The sequence below is a fragment of the Sphaeramia orbicularis genome, chromosome 21 (genome assembly GCF_902148855.1).
Source record: "Sphaeramia orbicularis chromosome 21, fSphaOr1.1, whole genome shotgun sequence".
Lineage (NCBI taxonomy): Eukaryota > Metazoa > Chordata > Actinopteri > Kurtiformes > Apogonidae > Sphaeramia > Sphaeramia orbicularis.
Window position 1 is genome coordinate 10,143,128 of NC_043977.1, and position 21,199 is coordinate 10,164,326.

A 21,199-nucleotide genomic window follows, 5' to 3' on the forward strand; every position below is an offset into this window, starting at 1 on the left:
CAATTATTCACATGTATTGATAGGATTAGTGGATCAACAGGTATTAAACAGTCACATCAGTTGATGGATTTATTTCGCTGAAGAAAGTTTAGGTCTCTGAGGGGTAAAAAAAAAACCAACACATTTTTGTAAATGATATTTGATCTTGTGACTTTGTATGCTTTTATAAATCCCCGAATAAAACCTAAAAAACGGAGACTTAAACATCTTGATTTATCTGAATAAAACTAAATCTGCCATTAAAACCAGAGGGAAAAACTGCAGTAAAACTTGTCAGTTAATTTAAACAAAGCTAAGACTAAAACTAGAAAAAAAGTAAAGTCAGTTTGTCTGAATAAAACTAAAATTACACCAAATATTTGCATGTATTGATAGGATTAGTGGATCAGCAGATATTAAACAGTTACATCAGTTGATGGTTTATGTTGATGGTGGATGTTTAGTATTTTCCTCCAGTTTACATTCACATGATCTGGTCTCATTCAGGACTTGGTCTGGGTTTAGGTGGTCTGAGCTTTTGGTTTTTGACTGACAGAATGACACTGGTGATCTGTTTTCAGTCCATTACAAAACTGTGTATTGTATATGAAAGCTGCAGGTTGAGATCAGAGTGGTCTTTGCAAATGTGAGGTATCGTCTGAGGAGGATGCTCTCAGACACCCATGTGTGGTATTTTTAGTACGTATTTGTGTGTGAGCAGCGTCTCATCCAAACCAGATGGAAGGTGTTGGAAGCAGACCACACAGAGCCTGATTGACCTCAGGGGGGTCAACGCCGCAAAACGCGGTCCACCAAACGCCTCCTCATCCATACGATCGATACCAAAGCTTCTACCGTAGACGCGCAGAACCAACCGTAAATACACCGCCTTCGCTCTGTTTACACACAAACTCAGACACGTGGTTGACCTCTCCTCCGCTCTCTCGCCTCAGCAGCTAAAGGCGAGCTGAAAGCAAATCTGTTTCTTGCAACTGTGTAATGGCTTCCATATGGGCATCCTCGGCTCCAAGTCTACCACTAAGACAGTTCAGAAACCTTTGAGGTGCACATGCAGAGGTTTCCACAGTTCAGCTCTGGGAACAAGTGGGGATCATGGGACAATGATAGAGCTCTTTACGGACAGTTTATCCAGACTCTTCAGAGATGGGAAAGGAACGGACATGACGGCTGGAATTAGAAATATGAATGAACAGCAGAGAAGGTCATGACACACAACCCAAACTAATGCTCAAACACACATAATCTATAGATAGATAGATAGATAGATAGATAGATAGATAACCAACCGTACAACTAGCAAGTTTGTCAAAGTTGAGTGTCAGTAAACATTCACACAAATTTTACTGAAAATAATATAAAAAACCTATAGCCCACATTAACTGAAAGTGTAACAAAAATCTAAAAATTAAGATTAATATACTTAAATATGTTTAAAATTACATTAACAAGGTAGTTGGATTTTGAAATAAAACTTTTTCAGTAGCTTGAAACCAGCTAGTATTGAAAGTAGCATTAGCCAACACTAGCTAACATTAGCTAATATTAGGTAATATCAGCTACAAAATCTGTAAAGTTATTTAAATCTGGGAGATGATTAATTTTAATACAATCTGATAATATGACAGTAAGTCATTTTTAAAATGATAGATGGTAAAAAAACAAAAAAAAAATCCCAGATAATAACTAATGTGCCAAAATAAAAGTGTAAGGTGCAAAGTAAACTGTAATGTTTAATTTGAGAAGGTGCAAAATGACATTTAAGTGCAAATAGGTTCATGACCAGAGACACTTATGTGTAATTCTTAAACAAAATGCAGACTTTGTAGTAGATATAAATAGTCATGCAGTGATATCTCATAAGGGCATCACATTTCAACCCATCGAGGACCAGCAGAGGGTTATTTTTCAACTTGTAGGGGATTCCAAATGACGCCCAGATGATGTTATGGTTACAGTTTGGTTTTGCATAAAACCAGCTTGTATAGGATTAAATAAGTGGCTAATGGATAAGAAAATCAAAGAGCAAAAACACAAAAATAACACGGGTCTCATGTGTTAAAGTCACCAAACTCCACTGTGTCTGCCTCCTGCTGAGGGTTTCTGATTCTCAGCGACGTCACCTGGTCCACGCTGTCAGTTTACAGCGTCTACACACTTCTATGTGCTTCCCTTGGTGTTGAAAATTGACACTATAGTGGAACCCGGGTGTTGAAAACAGACTCCGAGCAGCAGAATGTGACGACGCAGGAGTGAGAATGGCCTCCGTCATGAACCTGTAAATTATCAAATGACATTATGAAGCGATGAAGCAGCTTTTATCGACTCCCCCTCAACCCAACAGTGAGCGCAGGCCAGCGTGAAAAACATGACAAATATCGCATCATACTGTTAATTACCAATATAAAAATGATCTGTCAATCTTTTTTTTTTCAGTGTAAATATTTTAATCTTGCGGAAAGTTTAAGACATGTTTCTAAATTATTTTTCATAATCAGACCCGAAATCCAGACCTACAACATTCAGCATTGATAATAGGCTAATAATTGATTGTTTGTTCATTATTAAAACATTAATAAAATTAGGTCAAACACATTAAGCTGCAGCATGTGCATGTTTTTAACTGTACACTGTGATGTTTGTCCTCATTTTAAAGCTGAAAGAATGTGCTTTAGATGATATTTTACATGTTTTCATGGCATGTAAGTAATTAAATGCATCATGATTCACTGAAATACGTAATACATATCATTCACACTGTTTTCAGCCTTTTTAGTTTTTTACTGGTAATAACTGATGATCAGAGCGAGGATGTTAATGATGTTCATGTTTCCATCTATCTGTTTTCATTCATATTCAATTATCCCGTTTTTGAAGTCTTTTTGGACTGTTTGCTGGTGGGTTTTCTTGAGTAGTTTCGAAGCTAACAGTAGCTACTGTTTCACACTAAAGATAGATTTCCACAGAAAAACCAACATTCAATGCAGAAATCATTATAATTTTAAATAAATATACTTAGGTGTCCTTAGAAATAGATTAACAAGATAGTTGGATGTCGATATAAAACTTTTACACTATCTTGAAATTAGCTAGTATTGAAAGTAGCATTAGCCAACATTAGCTAACATTAACTACAAAATCTGTAAAGTTAGCTAAATCTGGAAGATGATTAATGTTAATAGAATTTGATAATGTGTCATTCATAAAATGGGAAAAACAATCCATTTTCTGTGCTGTAATATTATGTAAACCACTGTCTTGACTTTTTTCAGTTAAATGTAGTTCAGCATTAGCTCTTATATCTGATAAAGACCAAATTAAAATTAAACTACTTTTTTAATGGAGACCATGGTTGGAAAAAATGAGTCCTTTCCTGGAAACATGATTTAGATTCTTGCATTTCCTTTTTTGCTGTGCAGAGACAAAACAGTATCTAAGACACACAAAACACCTAAAACTGCAGTAATTATACCACCGTGACATTCCCACTTATCAAACTCCATATCTGTTACAGACGAGGAGCTGCTGCATACATCAACATAAAGGTGCTGGTAAACGGTTCTACTGCTGTGGTGATGAAGAGGAGCTGCTGTGGTGATGAAGAGGAGCTGCTGCAGCACTGGACTGGCTCTGGGCTGCCCAATGCACCTGCAGTAAGTTAATCGGTCAGTGTCTGTGCAGCTTATACAGACCAGCTGTGCAGATCTGCACACTGGAGGGTCCTCTGGAAAAGCAGCACATTTCCCCTCATGCTGGAACCAGGAGGATGATAAATTGGGATCCAACAAAGGCGTCCATTCAGCCTCACTAAAAAGCATATAACCAATTGCTTGTGGATGAGCGATGAGCCAGAATTATGCCCTGGTATCTAATGTATTCCCCCTCTCCGCCTGCTTCCAAACACTGAATTCAGACCCAGACCTGGAGCTTTTTCCAGCTCTTTTCTCTGTTTTAGATCTTATTCATCAAGGTCTTTCTGTCTAATTCTTCTCATTAATTATGTTGTGGCTAATTGGTGCAGTGTGACGTGTTGCAGGTAATTAATTATCCGTTTTTATTTGGGATGATTACACATGCTGCCCAGTTAATTAAGGCGGCGCTGCCTCGGTGTCGTCGTGTAAAAGCTCCATGTTCACACTGGGCTGAGTCGACGCCGTCCACTTCACCTGTCAATTAAAGGGACGCTGCACTAATTTTACACATTCACTCTGGTTCATTATTCATGGGCACTTCCACTCAACCTGTGAAAGAGATGAGTAATGTCGTCTGTGGCTCTGGAGGAGGAAAACCAATCTGATGATGTCACTGTGACATCACGGGGGTTTGTCAGCGTGGGTGTCACACATCAGCAACTGAAGAACTGGAAACAAATGGAGGCAAATGGACAAAATGTGAGGAATGATAAATAAAACGGTTTTAGGTTGTTGCATATCAGAACAGAAACATAGATAAAGATGGATACTTTTGTACAGTGGTGTCAAACATACGGCCCGTGGACCAAAACTGGCTGCCAAAGGGTCCAGTACAGTCCATGGAATGAAAAAGTACCCTGAAGATAACCCTAACCCTAACAATAAATGGTGTTAAAATCATTTTAGTTCAGGTTCCACATTCAGACCAATATGATCTAAAGTGGATCAGACCAGTAAAATAGTAACAGAATAATGTAAATAATGACAAATACAAATTTTCTCTTTGTTTTACTGTAAAAAGTAAAAATTTGTACATTTAAAAATTATCCTTTCAAAAAAATCTGAATAATGGGAACAAATATGAATAATATGAAATATCTTAAGAGAAATCAGTGTAATTGTACCAATATTCTGCCTGTTATTAAATGTGTTGTGTATTTGTAGATCCACTGTGATCTGTAAGTTGTGATGTACATGTGTAAATGATAAATTGAGGCAGAATATATATATACAATAAATATATAAATATAGCTGTATGTTGTCCTGCTCATGCTGTTATGACATATAAACATCAATATTTCCTTAAAGTTTAATGTAAGATTTTTCTTCCTCAATGAGATGTGACGAAATTAGATGGTTAGCTGTGGTAGAAAATTATTATTTACAGTCAGAGCATGAAAAATATCATAGAAATTTAGAGGTAGAATATTTAAAATCATAGTCATGGATAAAAAAAATATGTTGAGAAATTTAGTATAAACCATCTCTGGGGCATTTTGAAAGCAAAGATAACAATTTAAACCAAACTAACCAATGCAATGATATTTATCCCAATATAAAACTATATTATGACACTTATCATTATTGTTTTGTATCCCAGACCCCTGTTAGAAAAGAAACACCTGAATTCAACGTGTCCACATACTTTTGTCCATATAGTTTATATTAGATTTATTTTAGGTTTATTTGATGAAGTGGGTCGAACACTGACCCTGACCCGGTGGATTTAGCCTCGTCGGCACACAGATGTGCAGACACACACTCTTCACGCCTGCCAACCAGCGATGGTGTCCAAAAATATGGCCGATGACATCATGACGTCCGTATGATGAGTAGTGATCTACGGCGTGTTAGCATTAAACAGCAGAGAGCAACTAATTAACAGTAACACACCAACAGTCTCCGTAAAGCACACATGTACAGACACACACTGGGCTGGGGGGGGCACAGGGACCACACATGGCGGTGCTGGCGTTAAAGCTGTTCTCCACGGTCTGAGCTCAGCCTCATTCCCAGAATGCCTCCCAGTTGTAACCTGAACTCTTTGAGGAACACATGTGATGAGCCTCGGCCTCTGCGTCGTCTATCTGCACTAACGCTAACTCACTTAGCGCCACGGCTGCCCATCCAGCCCTCACCTGCTCGGACCATCCAGAACCACACGTGGTTTGAGTTGAGAGGGAGCTGGGCCTCGGGGGGCTCGGCCATTCTTCACACTTTATCACTACTACAGCTCAGACGGATCCAGGATGGAAGGAACCGGCGCTCTGGGAGAGTTCTGACACATATGAGTCATGGCTTTAGTCCAGTTGATGCTTTTGCATTTCTATTCACTGGAAAAACCTCCACGTGGGGGCCAGAGTTTTAGTGTTTCAACTACAAATACAGCAAGACTGAATTCATTTACAGTCGATGATTTAACCTTCAAAGACCCAAACATCCACCGTTGACCAAAACCATGGGCTGTGAAAACCAACCGTTCACATCTTCATCTGTTTAACATCCAGTTTTCTGTGGTTTGTTTAAACTTTTCCTCTTCATTTTGTGTCCATTTGTGCAAAAGTTTATTTCACTTTTGTGCATAGACCTCATTGAACTCTACTGTATTTTTATAACAGTTAATGTTGGGCTTTTACAGAGAAAACATAAGGAAAATATGATTAAGTTAAACTGTCTTAGAGGTAAAAACTCAGATAATATAAAATAAAAACCATTGCACCAAAAGTTTACAATATGATCCAGTTTTTAGTTTTTGCCTTTTCATTGAATAAAATTAACAAATTTCCTGAATTTTGTTCAGTTTGTGGCTTATTTTGTCCATAACTTATTATTTCGTTGATTTATTATTAATTTTTGTTCATTTTATTGATGATGGCTTTTTTCTTTTTTTTTGTGCATATTTTATTCGTTTTTTACTTACTGGGCTTTTTTTTTTTTTTGCATTTTGTAATTTTTTAAATTCCTTTTTGTTCATTTTATTTAATATATATAAAGTAACTATGTCCATCCATTGTCACTGATCAAACTCCACTGGTTTTACTGGTGAATCAGTGTTGTAGAAGATGACATTTTGTTGCCTGTTTTATTCTTTTATCTTCATTTTCATTATTATTATAATTTTGTTCAGTTTGTGGCTTATTTTGTTAATATAACTTATTTTGTTGATTTCTTATCCATTTTTGTTAATTTTATTAATTACTTTGCCTTCTTTTGTAAATTTTGTTTATTTTATTCATTTTCACTTTATTTTAGTAAAGTTTTTATTTATTTTTTCATATTTATTATTTTGTAGGTTTTTTTTATTTATTTTTGTTCATTTTTATCCCGTCATTGATCCAACTCCATGGGTCCATAGACTGTTCAAGTCGAAGTTTCCGTGTTCAGTATGGAGCCTGCGAACATCCAAATGGGTCATATCTGATGACCATGAGAAGATAACAAACTGTATTTTACACCAATTATTTACATGTATTGATATAATTAATGGATCAACAGGTATTAAACACTTACATCAGTAGATGAAGATACATATAAAACTACAGTAGATATAATTTGATGACAGCATATGGGATCACGGGAGTTGGTGTTTTCACCAGAATAAATGATTCAAGGTTTTTACACATTAATGACGTTTGTTCACTTTAGAGACGAGGGAATAAAACCACTATATAATACACTTTATAATGTCACGATTTCTCTGAATTTTAAGGTATTTTAATGTGTAAATGTTACTTATTGTAGCTTTAATGGAGCTGTATGTTCATCTCTTGGACAGCTTAATTAATTCCCAGTGAATTAATAAAATTCAACATCTGTGCATTAATTTTATTCAAGGAAAAGGCAAATGTTAAAACTGGATCATGATGTGACAGTTTTTATGTTATATTATCTGAGTTTTCACCTCTAAAACAGTTTAATTTAATCCCTTTTTCCTGATGTTTTCTCTTTAAAAGCCCAACATTAACTTATATTATAATGTACAAATACAGTAGATGTCAATGAGGTTTATGTACAAAAGTGAAATAAACTGAAGCTTTTGCACAAATGGACACAATAAGAAGAAGAAAAGATAATGGTTAAAAGATTATGAATGAAAGATGTAAACAAAATAACCACAGTGAAATAAAACAGATGGACACTTAAGGGTCAAAGGTCAAATCATAACCAGTGGATGTTTTTTTTTTATGTTTGTTTACTTTGTTATATTAGATCAGATACGATCAGATACATACGATTTTTTATTTTTATTTTTTTTCATCGACAGTCTCTGTGATCGCCGTCAGATGATCAGAGGGAATCTTTGTTTTTGCTTCTTTAACCTTTCATACGTAGACAGTTTTACGGCGCTGCCCGGAAAACAAAACACCACAGGGTTCTGGGATTCTGGGAGTTTTTGAAGTGGGATGTCGGCGTTAATTAAAGACGTGCAGACGAATCGGCCTGTTTTCAACCTGATGGTGAAACCTGGACCCAAACACAACAATGTATCTGGGTTCTGTCGTAAATTCAACACCGTCTCCATGGAAACCAGACGGAACAGACATCAGACGGAACAGACATCAGACAGACTGCTGTCATGATCTGATCTGAAACCGATGGACTGAGTCAAAATGGAGGAGGAGGAGGCGGGTCCAGATCAGGCACTATTTAACTGGATTAGACCCTGTTGAAAGAGGAGGAGCTAATTCTGTTAGTAAGGGTCACCTGGAGGGGGAGTTCTTTAACTGGCTATTACCTCCGCCAAGGAAGTTATGTTTTTGCCGGCGTTGGTTTGTTTGTCTGTCTATCTGTCCATGTGCAAGATAACTCAAAAAGTTATGGATGGATTTGGATGAAAATATCAGGAAATGTTGATACTGGCATAAGGAAGAAATTATTATATTTCGGTGGTGATTGGGGCGGGGCACTGATCTATTCTTTCCGCCTTGGGTTTATAGTTTTTAAGGTGGTAGTATTTTAACAGATATTTTAAGGTGATATTGATACTTTAAGTGTAAGTAGTTATTTCTAAGGTGGTATCTTTATATTTTAAAAGGGAAGTGGATTCTGTTTGTGTGTGTGTGTGTGTGTGTGTGTGTGTGTGTGTGTGTGTGTGTGTGTGTGTGTGTGTGTGTGTGTCAGGCATCACACAAAATCTGGAAAGAGCTGACTACTGCAGTTTGTCATGCTTATGTACTTTTGGTCAAGGAAGAGACTAGCAAAAACAGCAAGTTGATAGGACCAATATTTTGGGAGATATTAATAATTTTGGAATACAATAGCCTTATAATCACATTGCTATGCCCAGAATCTCGTGAAAGCTTTGGCTGTGACTGCTGGACAAATACAGTACAGTGTGCAGGAATACACAACAAGTATCTGTGCTGGGGGACCGGGATGTTGTCCCTCAGGGTCGGGATGTGGATTTTAAAAACACCCTCCCTTTTCGGATCCCACCCTCAGTATTGACAATGATGAAGTCCAGGATCTAGAACCCGTGGTTTCCCACAGGTCAACTCGCTGGTTTGTTCTATAAGTGGGTATTATTGGTTCAACTGTAACTGTATGTTTTTAAGGCAGTATCGGTTCTTTAATTGTGTTTTTAAGGTGGTATTTGGTTATTTTAAGGCGGTATTGGTTCTTCAACTGTAACTGTGTTTTTAAGGTGGCGCAGCTCCTCTTTCTGCAGACTCTGGGTGTATTATGGACTGTAGATCCCGCGTTGAGTGAATCTCCAAGGGTTGGACACACATATAAACCCGTGGCGTCCTTAATCCTGGTATGATTTACACGTCTTAGTGACACCGTGATCCGAGTGGGAGGCCTGGACGTCTCAATGCCACTTTTGTTCGTCACCCGTGAAAACTCCACGGCGGCCATTTGTGCCACAACTGCTCCTCTGGCCTCACAGCTCACTTGTTGACAGGCTTTTAGACGGGGGGAGGCATGTGGAGGGTTCACTCCCCCACCCGCTCCTACTCCAGCGTCAGCCCTGAACACATGTAGACGAGCCTTGGTTGTGTTTGTCTGATGATTGCCTTGTTGTTCATCTGTCGGCCTCAGTCTGTGTGTTACTGAGGTTCAAAGGGTGAGGCCAGATGAATTATGGGTACAGGGCGTGAAGGCGGCAGCTCTGATCACTCGATGTGACGCCGGACCGTCCACATGAGTGGGTCGAAGTCCACCCCACAGCACAATGCCACCATCAGATTTAACTGTACTGGGTTTTCATTTGTGTTTATTAATAATAGGGGTTTTTCTACAAAATAGCAAAAAATAGATAAATGTCAATTCACTGAAAATAAATAATGTTAAATAAACTGTAGATTTGTGATTTTATGACATGATTTGGTCACAGTTTGAATCATTAGTTTTCATTATAAATAATGAGATAAATATGGCATTGGTCTGTGAATAAATGCGAAGTAAAATCATAAATACTGTAAAAACAAAAATGTATTATCGTTATGCAGCTCATTAGGTCAAAGATGTTCAAAAGTAAGACATAAATATGTATCAGTTTATAGATAATATCAAAATAAAATCGAATATTGTAATTATTGTTAAACTTTATTATTATAGTTTTAAAGTGTTAATGGTTTTAATTATCAGTCAATTAATGTGGTAGAAAGAGGGAGAAAATAACCTTGACGTGATGGGAGGAGCCTCTGGAAATCCAACCATGAATCCAAACAGCAAAAATATTCTGTAAAAAGAATAAAATTAACAAAATAACAAACCATAATATAATTAATGAGGAGTTCCTCTACCCTAACTTAAATTTAAAAAATATATAAATTATCAGCAATGATTAATTTATCATGTAAATGTCACAAAAATAAATATGAATAATGTAAATGTAATATACACATAAGATTATGATGTTCCCGTAATAAATATCTTCACTTCCTACTGAAAACTTGTTTGTATTTATATCTTATTTCTGTTATTATTATTATTATTATTAATATTATTATTATTATTGTTATTGTTTTTGTTATTTATTCTCCTGTTTTTGCCATTTTATCATCTCCTTTTAGACAAATGTAGAGACAGATGAAGGAGATGTCGTTCCATTTAAACATCACTGTTACAGGAGCTGCTGTGTTGCTTCACTGATCAGTAATTACAGCTGTCAATCATACATTTAACCCCTCCCAGTCTGAAAACACCTGTACCCAGACCCCACCCCCATCGGTTTAGAAGATAAAGCTGTAATTTAGTGTCAGTCTGCAGATAAAACCACGATGAAAGCAGGTGCATGTTTTATGTTTTTATGTAAATCCATATTATTCAATTTGCATTATTTATGTTTTAGGTGAAATATTGTCCAGTTTTATGTTTCATGCTGATTTCAGTCCTGTTTGAGATGAGTTTCATTGTCTTTTTTTAACTTTAATATTTAAAAAAATAAAATAAAATTCATACCTTTTCTGTTTTTCAAGCTTAACCTTCTGGTATCCAGGTGAGCATAATATGCACACTTTACATTTCATGTTATAAAATTTCAGATTATTTTTTCACAATTTGTTTTAGGTCAGAATTCAGAAGTTGTTCATTTTTGCATAGTTCTTTTTTAATTCTGACCCATCCACTAAAATCAGCATATTGTAAACAATGTTAAATTCCTACACTAATACCCTTCTACCAAGTGAGTACAAAATGCACAATGACACATTTTAGCATTTAACATTTGGCCTAGCACAAAAAATAATAATGTATATTAACCAATGTTGGTGTTAATCATTGACATATGCCAGAATGAAAATATTAAAAAAAAAATAAATAAATAACCAATAACATTTTTAAGTAGAATATTGAAGAAAAAAAGTTTTTTTTGTTTTTTGTACCAAAAAACATGGTTTGTTTACATAACAAACATGGCATTTAAATGGTTAAAAATATGACAGTTATTGAATATTCGGCATTTTTGTTTAAGGCTCAAATTGATGAAATACAAAAAAAAAAATTTAAAGTTGAAAACAAACTGTATGAAAAAGATTTTGACATTTTTACGACACTGCAGATTAGAAGGACCTGTATGATAATAAGGAATAGTCATAAACATATAAGTTACTGTAGTAAAGTAATGGATAAATGTCAAACTCTTGCTACTAAACACTGTCCTTGTGTTGATATATGTGCATTATATACAGTATATATTTTATCAGTTATGTTCTAAGTTATTCTCATATTTTATTTTCAGTTCTTTAACATGGACACACCTAAATCTAATCAGTGATCTGATATTAAAGGTGTTTTTACATGTGTTTAAGTCCTGATTTCAGTTGTGTTTTTCAGATGACGTCCTCCTGTTTCTGCTTCGTTTTATGTCCTGGTTTAGTCTATGGTTGTGTTTCCGCTGATTCTTACATTAACGTGGACACATTGGGTTCATATCTGTGATGTTCACTGTTTTATGTATGTTTTTTGAGATCCTAAACCTGATTTCAGTTGTGTTTGCAGACGACTTGCTCCTGTTTGGTTAATACTCTTTGTGTTCCTTCAGTCGAGTCACACTGGGCTGTTTGTTCTGCAGAATATTTACAAGTAAATAGTTGTGGTGAGTGGTTAGAAACGTAAAGTGGATGGTGTTATTTTCAGTTGTGTTTGGGCTGATTCTCATGTCCGTGGACACAGTGGGTTCAGATCTGTGATTTGCATTATGTTTCATTCATTTACATGTGTTTTCAAGCATTGTAAACCTTATTTTGTTGCTGTTTGCATTGGTTTCCCTCCAGTTTGAGCTTGTTTTTATATCAGTGTTAAGTCTATTATTTTATTTTTAGTTGCCTTTCTGCTGATTCTTATATTAACGTGGACACAGTGGGTTCATATCTCATTATTTCCAGTGTTTTTTTCAGGATCCTAAACCTGATTCTGTTGCTGTTTGTGTTGGTTTTAGTCCTGTTTGAGCCTCTGATGTGCCTCCCCCTCCCTGTTTGGGGTCAGGGCGTCGTGCTTTCGTCCCTGTTTCCTTCTTGGCCGTGGTTTTCATACTGTACTCAGCGGTCGATCAGCCGCTCTGACTCTGCTCCTCTGTTTCTTATTGCCTTCATTTGCATGTAAATTAAAGCTGCTTTGTAGCTGCAGGGCGACGGCTCGGCCACTGTCTGAACCTCGGCTTCACATGTGCAAACACACACGCCGTCCACCCCACACACACACACACACACACACACACACACACACACACACACACACTGACACATGTGTACAGTCCTGCATAATTGGAAGGGAAATGTTAATTTGTCTAATTGTTTAGAAATTTGCATCACACTCTGTAATTTCACACACATGCACAAACTCTGCCTTTATTATGCAATTATGCATGAAGAGGCATGTGAATAAATTATCTTATCGTTATCCTCATAGCATAATTGCCTAACTCATACACTATATGCCCAAAAGTATGTGGACACGTTGAATTCAGGTGTTTCCTTTCAAACAGGGGTCTGGGATACAAAACAATAATGACAAATGTCGTCATATAGTTTTATTATGTGATAAATATCATTGCATGGGTTAGTCTGGATTAAATTATCTTTGTTTCCAAAATGCCTCAGAGATGGTTTTTACTTCATTTCTCTCAAAACTGATTTTGGTTTTTTGTTTAGTTTTTTCTTTCTATTTATGACTATGATTTTAAATGTTCTACCTCTAAATTTCTGAAATATTTTCTGTGTTCTGACTGTAAATAATAATTTTCTACCACAACTTACCATCTACTTTCTTCACAACTCACTGAGGAAGAAAAATCTAACATTAAACTTTAAGGAAATATTGATGTTTCTAAACTATATGGACATAAATATTGGGACACATCATGTCTACAGCTGTAAGAGGTCCTGTTCATGATGATTTGAGATAAAAACATCAATATTAATAATAATCAATATATTTATCCCAATATAAAACTATATTATAACATTTGTTATTATTGTTTTGTATTCCAGACCCCTGTTAGAAAAGAAACACCTGAATTGAACGAGTCCACATACTTTTGTCCATTTGTGTATGAGTTAGACAATTATACTGAGGCTAACATCCTATACTATCTGTGACCAACCCCCCCCCACACACACACACACACACACACACACACTTCCCCATCTCTGCAGCAGCAAAGAAAACAGGTAGAGGCAAAGATCCAGTCGACCTGTCACAACATTTACCTCTGCCTTTGACAAATTGATCGTAGTCGACTGTTTTTAAGGACAGGAGGGGGTACTTTCTTTGGACAGGCTCCAGAGTGATTACAGAACAGACCAACTCTTCCTATAAGGGAAGTATGAAGCCACTTGATGACAGATGACCTCCAGGCTGCAGGAAATAGCCGGTTACATCAGGAAAAGATGCTCACTCGATAAGTAATTTGGCCCAAAATAATTACAGTGGACTGAAGGCGTCTGAGCTGAAACACTCTGCATCGATCTGGGAAAATTCAAGCAAAAATCAGACATTTTCTCACCAACTAACTCCTCATCATAGCCTTAAAAATACAAGATCATTAGGTTGAAGTCCTGCTGCTACTGCTGCTGCTGTTACTGCTACTTCAACCACTGCAGGAAAAGAGTTGGAGGAAGTCTGAGTGATGATTCATTTCACTGCAGGGCATTTTTCTGTGGCACATCTTTTCTTTATTGGCAGCCTCAAATCACATCTGTTCATCTTGGGGGAGACAGAAAATCTGGTGCAGAGTTAGAGAATTAAAGAGAAATGAGAAAGAAAAAGAAAAAGGTCGGTTTGGCTTTTGGATCCTGGTTTTGTTTCTTTTTAAAGGCGATAAGTTAAAAAAAAAAGCCTTAGTTTCAGTTTTTCCATCTTCATTTTGTGGGATTCCCAAAGGATCCAATGCCATAATAAAGGCTTTTTCCATTTTCTGCTACTGTTCATGTGTAATTTAGATGCAAATGTTATTAAATACACAGACAATTTTACATGTGGACTGAAACTGTCCACTAAATGTAAATGCAGTATTTTATGTCTCTTTCTACACATTACAGTAGTTTATAGTGAAATAATAAAACACTTATGTACATAAAAAGGCTGCACAGACATTGCACAATCCTGATAAAGGCTGTTTTTTGATTAAATACTATTTGTCTATTTCTGTGCATTAAATAATAAAAAAAAATTTCATTTGACAGTTACTGAATGAAAAACGACTGAACAAAACCCACCAAATACTGATTATATCCTGCTTATATTATCATTAAGGTTTAAAATAACATTACATTATTTGCTGCACTTAAAATAAAACATGTAAAAATGGAAATAAGCAAATTATTAATAATAATTATATTGTCTACATCACTAGGTGAAAATTATGCCAAAAATAACCAAAAGTAAAGTTAGAAATAATGTAAATTTGTGTAGTTATTGTAAATTAGTTTTTTGAAAATATTGGAAGTTTTAATTATTCTTGTTTTTTGTATGTGTTTGTTAATAATAATGATTTTTTTACAAAATAGCAAAAAATACATAAATGTTAAGTCACTCTGCAAATAGATGATGTGAAATAAACTGTTGAAACGTGTTTTTAATCACATAATTTGTTTGTGTCCACAGTTTGAATCATTAGTTTTCATTATTAATTATTAATAATGAATAAATATCATGTTATTCTGTGAAGAAATGCAAAGTAAAATCATAAATACTGCTAAAAACTGTATTATCATCATTATTAGGCCTCATCAGGTCAAAAATGTGCAAAAATAAGACAAATGTGCCTCAGTTTGTAGATAAAATCAAAATAAAAATTAAATACTGTAGATATTCTTAAAATTCATTATTATAGTTTGAAGTGTTAATGGTTTTAATAAATAATTGTTAATAATAGTGATTTTCGTTGTAGATGTGCAGATAAAATGTAGATAATATCAGAAATATTGTTAAATAAACTAAATACTGAAACAGTGAATTATTATTATTATCATTATAGTTTTAGGTGTCAAATTAAAGGCAGCATTAGGTCAAAAATGTGCAAAAAAAAAAGCAGATGAATGTGGTGTCAGTTTGTGGATCAAATTAAAATAGAACCATAACTACAGTAAATACTGTTATTACTGTGAGGATAGATAATAATGATTATTGTTACTGTTTCAATGACCGGTTAAAGCCTTTTATTTATGTTTACACAAATAAACGTTAATAATAGTGGTTTCATTTTGCGGTTTCAGGTGGAAATTGCGCAAGAAGTGAGGAGTTGAGTAGAATGTGTAAAAAGCAGATGCACCTGAGTCTGCGTGGGAAATCTGCGCCACATCATCTGCGCCATTCGGTTCGTTGTCGGGTTTTTCCGCGGAGTCTCGTCCCCGGGATGAGCCGAGGCCGAGAACGTGACCTTGACGTCCCGGTGCGTGTGCGAGTCTCCGCCCCCCCTCCCACCACCACCTCTACCGGAGGGCTCGTGGAGACCCGTGGAGTGTTTTTTGGGTGGGTTGGGATGGGGTGGGGGGTGGGGGGGGCTGATGAAATGAGTGAACACAGAGACCGAGAGCCAATTTCATGCTCTGCAACGCTTTGAACAGCGCTGATAGCGGCGCAAAGTCACCTCCTTTACGCACACGGATGGATATGGATTCAGTTGTCCCACTCACTTGAACCAATGAGCTGCGACCCACGCACGCTCGCACGCACACTCACACGCACACAAGCCATGTATTCGTCGTCATCCGCCAGAAAAAAATAGGTCAGTGTGTTCCTGAGCTGCTTCTTTTTTCCAATATAAAAGCGTTTATTTGGAAACATGGTTTTAATGTACAGAATATGCCCCCTCCTTCCCCCACGCCCACCCCTACCCCCTCTGACACCCCCCTCCCTGAAGAACTGTAAGAATCCTATAGTCTGAGACGGACGTGAACGCACCGCAGCAGAAGAAACTGATCAGGCTGAGTCCGGTGCGGGATAAACTCGGTTCTGTGTTTTTCGTCTGTCTTTATCTTATTAAATTCCTCTTCCTCACATTAATTCATTTCACTTCCTTTTCTCCTTCATTTCCTATAAAAACATCGCAGATTCTCTCGTCTTAATCTTATTACTAGGTTATTTCCTCTGCGTTCATTTCTTTGCAGGTTTGCGCCAGTTTTCCCTGAAACTTTGCGCGCTCTTTAATAAAAACATGAACCAAAGATGTGATTTAATGTCACATTTACAGAAGATCCATAAATAGATTTTATTTCAGATTTTTTTTCTCAGTCCTGGATTTGTTTCTGATCTTTCATAAGTATCTCTAAATCCATCTCAGGGCCTGTATTTTCTAAATGTCATTTCTCTTGATTATTTATTTATTTTTGTTTTTATTGTTTGTTTTTGTTTTTGTCAGATTTGCGCCAGAACTCAGTGTATGAGAAAAAAAAACTTTCATATAAATAGATTTAATTGTTTTTTCCCCTGTCATTAATCACGGCTCTGTCTTTGTCCAGATTTCATCACTTGTCTGTAAATAAACCTAAGAAGATTGTTTTAATATATTTATTCATCTTCATTCATCTGTTTTTATTCCAGATATTTTGCGCAAAAACGAATGCGGTGATTTCATTCATGGATGAAACGCCTTATACTTTGTTGTATATTTGCCACTTAAATAGGCTTCATTTAATTTCTCTTTCCCATTTTGTGTCTATAAAACATTATCTGTAAACACATGGATTCTATTTATTTTTATTTTATTTTATTCTTGTTTATTATTTTTCAGTGGTTTTGGTTTTTATTGTCATTTTATGATTCATCTGCGTTTGCGCCGATTTTCATGAAACCGAGACGCATAAAAGGGGCGGAGACTGAAATATTCATCCTGGATTTAACTACGCGCGTGTGTGTGTGTGTGTGGGGGAGGTGATTTATTCAAGGGCTTTGGCGGAGGTGAAACCCGCTTCTGATTTGTTCAAGACGCACGTTTGGCGCAAAATCTGAGACGCATTGTTTGCATTAACGCAAAAACCCTTTTTATCCTTTAATTAAGGATAAACCGATGAGTTTCAGTCTTTAACTTATTTATTGGATCTGGAAGGAATAATTAAACGGGCGCAGGTTTCTTTCTTTCTTTCTTTCTTTCTTTCTTTCTATAGGATTCTTGCAGCTCTTGGATCACTTGGTCCAGTTTTTTCTAAATGTGAATCCACCGCCGTGCGTCCTCAACCAAAGAGAAGAACCTGAAGGTGAACCAGAACCATGATGGACCTGGACTCTGTGGGGCTGAGGACGCGGATCGGGTAGGACTGGGGGGGGCTGAGGTGGGGTAGGGGGTCCGTTTCTATACTTCCTGTCTTTAAACTGTCCGTCCAGGCTCCGTCTTCCAGGAAAATCTTTGGTTTTTTGCGGCAGCTCAGTCCGACCATGTGCGTCACAGTTCGCGGTTTGAGGAGGAGAGTCCGGGTCTGGGTCCGGGTCGGGCCGGGCCTCCTCCTCTCCCCTCCTCTGTTAAATTAGAGTGTATGTACAGGTGTGGGGGCTCAGTCGCTGTCCTCCTTGTCCTCCTGGATGGTGGTGGTGGAATGGTTGTACAGTCCCTGCGCCATCAGCTGCAGCGCCAGCCCGTTCTTGAAGCCACTGGCCTTTTTGATCTTGGCCCGTTTGTTCTGGAACCAGATCTTGATCTGGGACTCGTTGAGGTTTAGCTCCTGGGCCAGACTCTGCCGCCGCTGCTCCGTGATGTACCGGTTGACCTGGAACTCGGTCTTCAGTCTCTGCAGCTGCTCCGCCGTGAAGGCCGTGCGCGGCCGCTTGTCCTCTTTGCCGCTTTTGGACTTTTTCAGTTTCCGTGTCCTTGGGCCTGCAGTAAGGACGAAGAGACAGCGGAGGAATAAATATACACACATCACACAGCAACACACAGTACACAGCAACACACACTAGATAGCAACGCACAGTATACACACACATTACGCATTAATAATGTACTATATTAACACACATGCATTAATGCACAGCACGTACTGGACACAACATCTAGTGTAACAACACAGCAGGTAATACGACATTAATAATAGATATAATAATAAATCAACAGGCCACAGAAAGAAACACCGATAACGCATTATTATTATTATTATTATTATTATTATCATTATTATTATTATTAACAGCAGATTCTTACAATTATTCCCATCTATTATTTTAAATATATAATACATCAACGACATTAACGTTAACAACTAAATATTAATATTATTTTTTGCATCTCTGATTGTTTCCACATCTGATACCAAACTACATGTCGTTGTAAATCATTTTACTTGTGCAATGAAAATCAAGTTGAATGACATGTCATTAAATGTTCAGTTTTGCAGAAGCTGCAGAAAAATGCTTTATAACTAATGTGAATTATAAAACTGTAATCGTACCTTCATGACCTCGTAAATTTGAGTTATTATATTAATTAAATATATAATTCGTTCTACCATGTGCTTGTTGTGATTTAATGAATTAAAAACTACATATTTTTGTATTCATTTAGGCTAAGCTATAGTGTTTTTGTATTCTAGTCAAAATGAGTCTAATCAAAACCACGAGCACATTCTCACATTCTATCAAATATAAACACAATTTATATTTACATTTGTGAAGCAGATTAAAAACACACAAACACTCTGTAACAGTAGATATAATATGTAGTATTTCCGCTTTCTTATTTGGTTTTTAGGTGCAGGTTTTTAAAATCAACAAAATGAAGCTTAAAAATAATATTAATATAAACCTGTTAAAAATAATAATATAACACGTTTGTCTGATTAAAACATGAATATATTTCAGCTTCACGTGTTATTGTGTTGAATCAAGAGTCGAAGAAGCAGATAATTAATTCAAAATGTCTCCTCATTATTACTATTGATATTATTCTATTCCATCTTTTTTTTTCTACAGCAGAATTAAATGAAATATTTTATACTTTTACTTTAAAATTAAAAAATGTATTTTAAAATTTAAAATACACAACTTTAACTGTAGATGCAGGAAAAAAACAAACACACTTTCAACGCGTCATTTACAACCAGAACAATTTGATCAATATTAAATGATCAATAAGCTTTAACACTGAGCCTAAAACTGGTATTTAATAATTCAGATAAAACAGTTTATCTGCAGCTTCACACAAACTACTGAAAATATCAAACTCACAGAATATTTATGCCTATATTTAATTTATATTTTATAAGACTCACAACCCGGTGTTTAATGCTAATTATTATTGGATCAAATTGTTAATAATATTTGTAAAGTATTTTCAGTTTTTCTGCAGACTTAAAATTTATTACGGAGAAGGATTTATTGAATTACTTCAGTCAACTTTAATTATTTTAAGTGTTATAATAAAATGTGGAAAATACTGACACTGAAAATATGAAACCATTTAATAAACATTTTTTTGATATACAATTTACCATATTCACATATAAAATATAATCTGGGACTGATTTCACATTTATTTTTAGGTAAAGTGAATTAATGAACGTAATTTCAGGTGATAAATATGAGTGGATTTTTGTTTTCTTTTTTTTTTTTAAGATTTAACTTTTTGAAGTCGTTTGATGCCGTCGTTTCCTTCATAAACACCGGGTTTACTTAATCGGTTCTGAGCGGCTCCGGTGCCGGTGTCGTGGATCTCCTGCCTTACCAGATGAGGGCCGGTCCGAGTACCGGGTGCAGTAGACCCAGGCGGGCCACAGCAGCGGCTGGCTCTCAGGTGTGGGGGCCGCGGAGCCGTTCAGCACCACCAGCGAGGAGCCGGTGTTTTCCGCGGCAGCCGCTGCCGTCCTCTCCTCGGCTTTGACACCGCCGCCGCCGGTGGACGCAGCGGCGGCTCCTCCTGCTCCGCCGCTGCTGCTTTTTTTGGGACTGGCCAAGGAGGCGGAGGAGGCGGTGGAGGAGGTGCTGTCGCTGCTGCAGTTGGAGTCCTGGCACGGCGTCCCGGGGAGGCTCGGCCTGCTGACCGCCGGGTGGACGCGGTGCTCCCGGGGTCCAGAGCCGTGCGCCGCCCGCTCTCGGTCCCGCGGGCCCCCCAGACCGAGCTCTTTCTTACAACCGAAGTCCGGTCGCAGAATGTTATCGATGAAAAAGTTGGTGGTTCTGTGGGCCTGCTGCGCGACCTGCAGCGGCAGAATGGGCGGCGAGGGCATGCTGGGAGCCGGGGACACGCTCTCCGGTTCACTACTGTCCGAGCTGTTCAGATCCCGCTGCTCCTCCATCTCTGATCTCGGGAAACCCGCTTCAGTTCGATCAATCCACTGGTGTGTTTGTATCCAAAATGTGACTAGAGGAAACACTAAAAGAGCATGGTTCTGTTCTCTCCTGAATGGCGCAGGCTGCTGGAATTATTCGCAAACTGTGCGCATCCCGGCTGCGTAAAGGCGCTCCGGCGCGTCATGGTCGGTGCCGTTCTCTGAGAATGGCTGCGCTCACACACCCGGAGCTTTTCACCGCTGTATGACAGTCGGATCTTCACCAAGTCCTCACATCACATCACACACACACGCACACACACACACACACACACACACAAACACTTCCACTTCCAAGCACCAAGTGGA

The 21,199-nt window shown here is 37.3% G+C and overlaps 1 protein-coding gene across 1 annotated transcript; it reads right to left on the reverse strand.

The window, feature by feature from the left end:
• Positions 1-18,124: 18,124 nt before the first annotated feature.
• On the reverse strand, positions 18,125-20,857 carry en1a (engrailed homeobox 1a). The gene is made up of 2 exons (XM_030125079.1): positions 20,287-20,857; positions 18,125-18,444 (listed from the first exon to the last, which is right to left on the reverse strand). Exons 1-2 carry the CDS (start codon positions 20,855-20,857, stop codon positions 18,125-18,127), a joined length of 891 nt encoding a protein of 296 aa, XP_029980939.1.
• Between the last annotated feature and the right edge of the window lie 342 nt (positions 20,858-21,199).

Excerpts from the sequence above, each read along its gene's own strand:
- en1a (XM_030125079.1), bottom strand. The coding sequence starts at position 20,857 with ATGGAGGAGCAGCGGGATCTGAACAGCTCGGACAGTAGTGAACCGGAG. Across the intron at positions 18,445-20,286 it reads CTCGGACCGGCCCTCATCTG|GCCCAAGGACACGGAAACTG; the intron begins GTAAGGCAGGAG and ends TCCTTACTGCAG.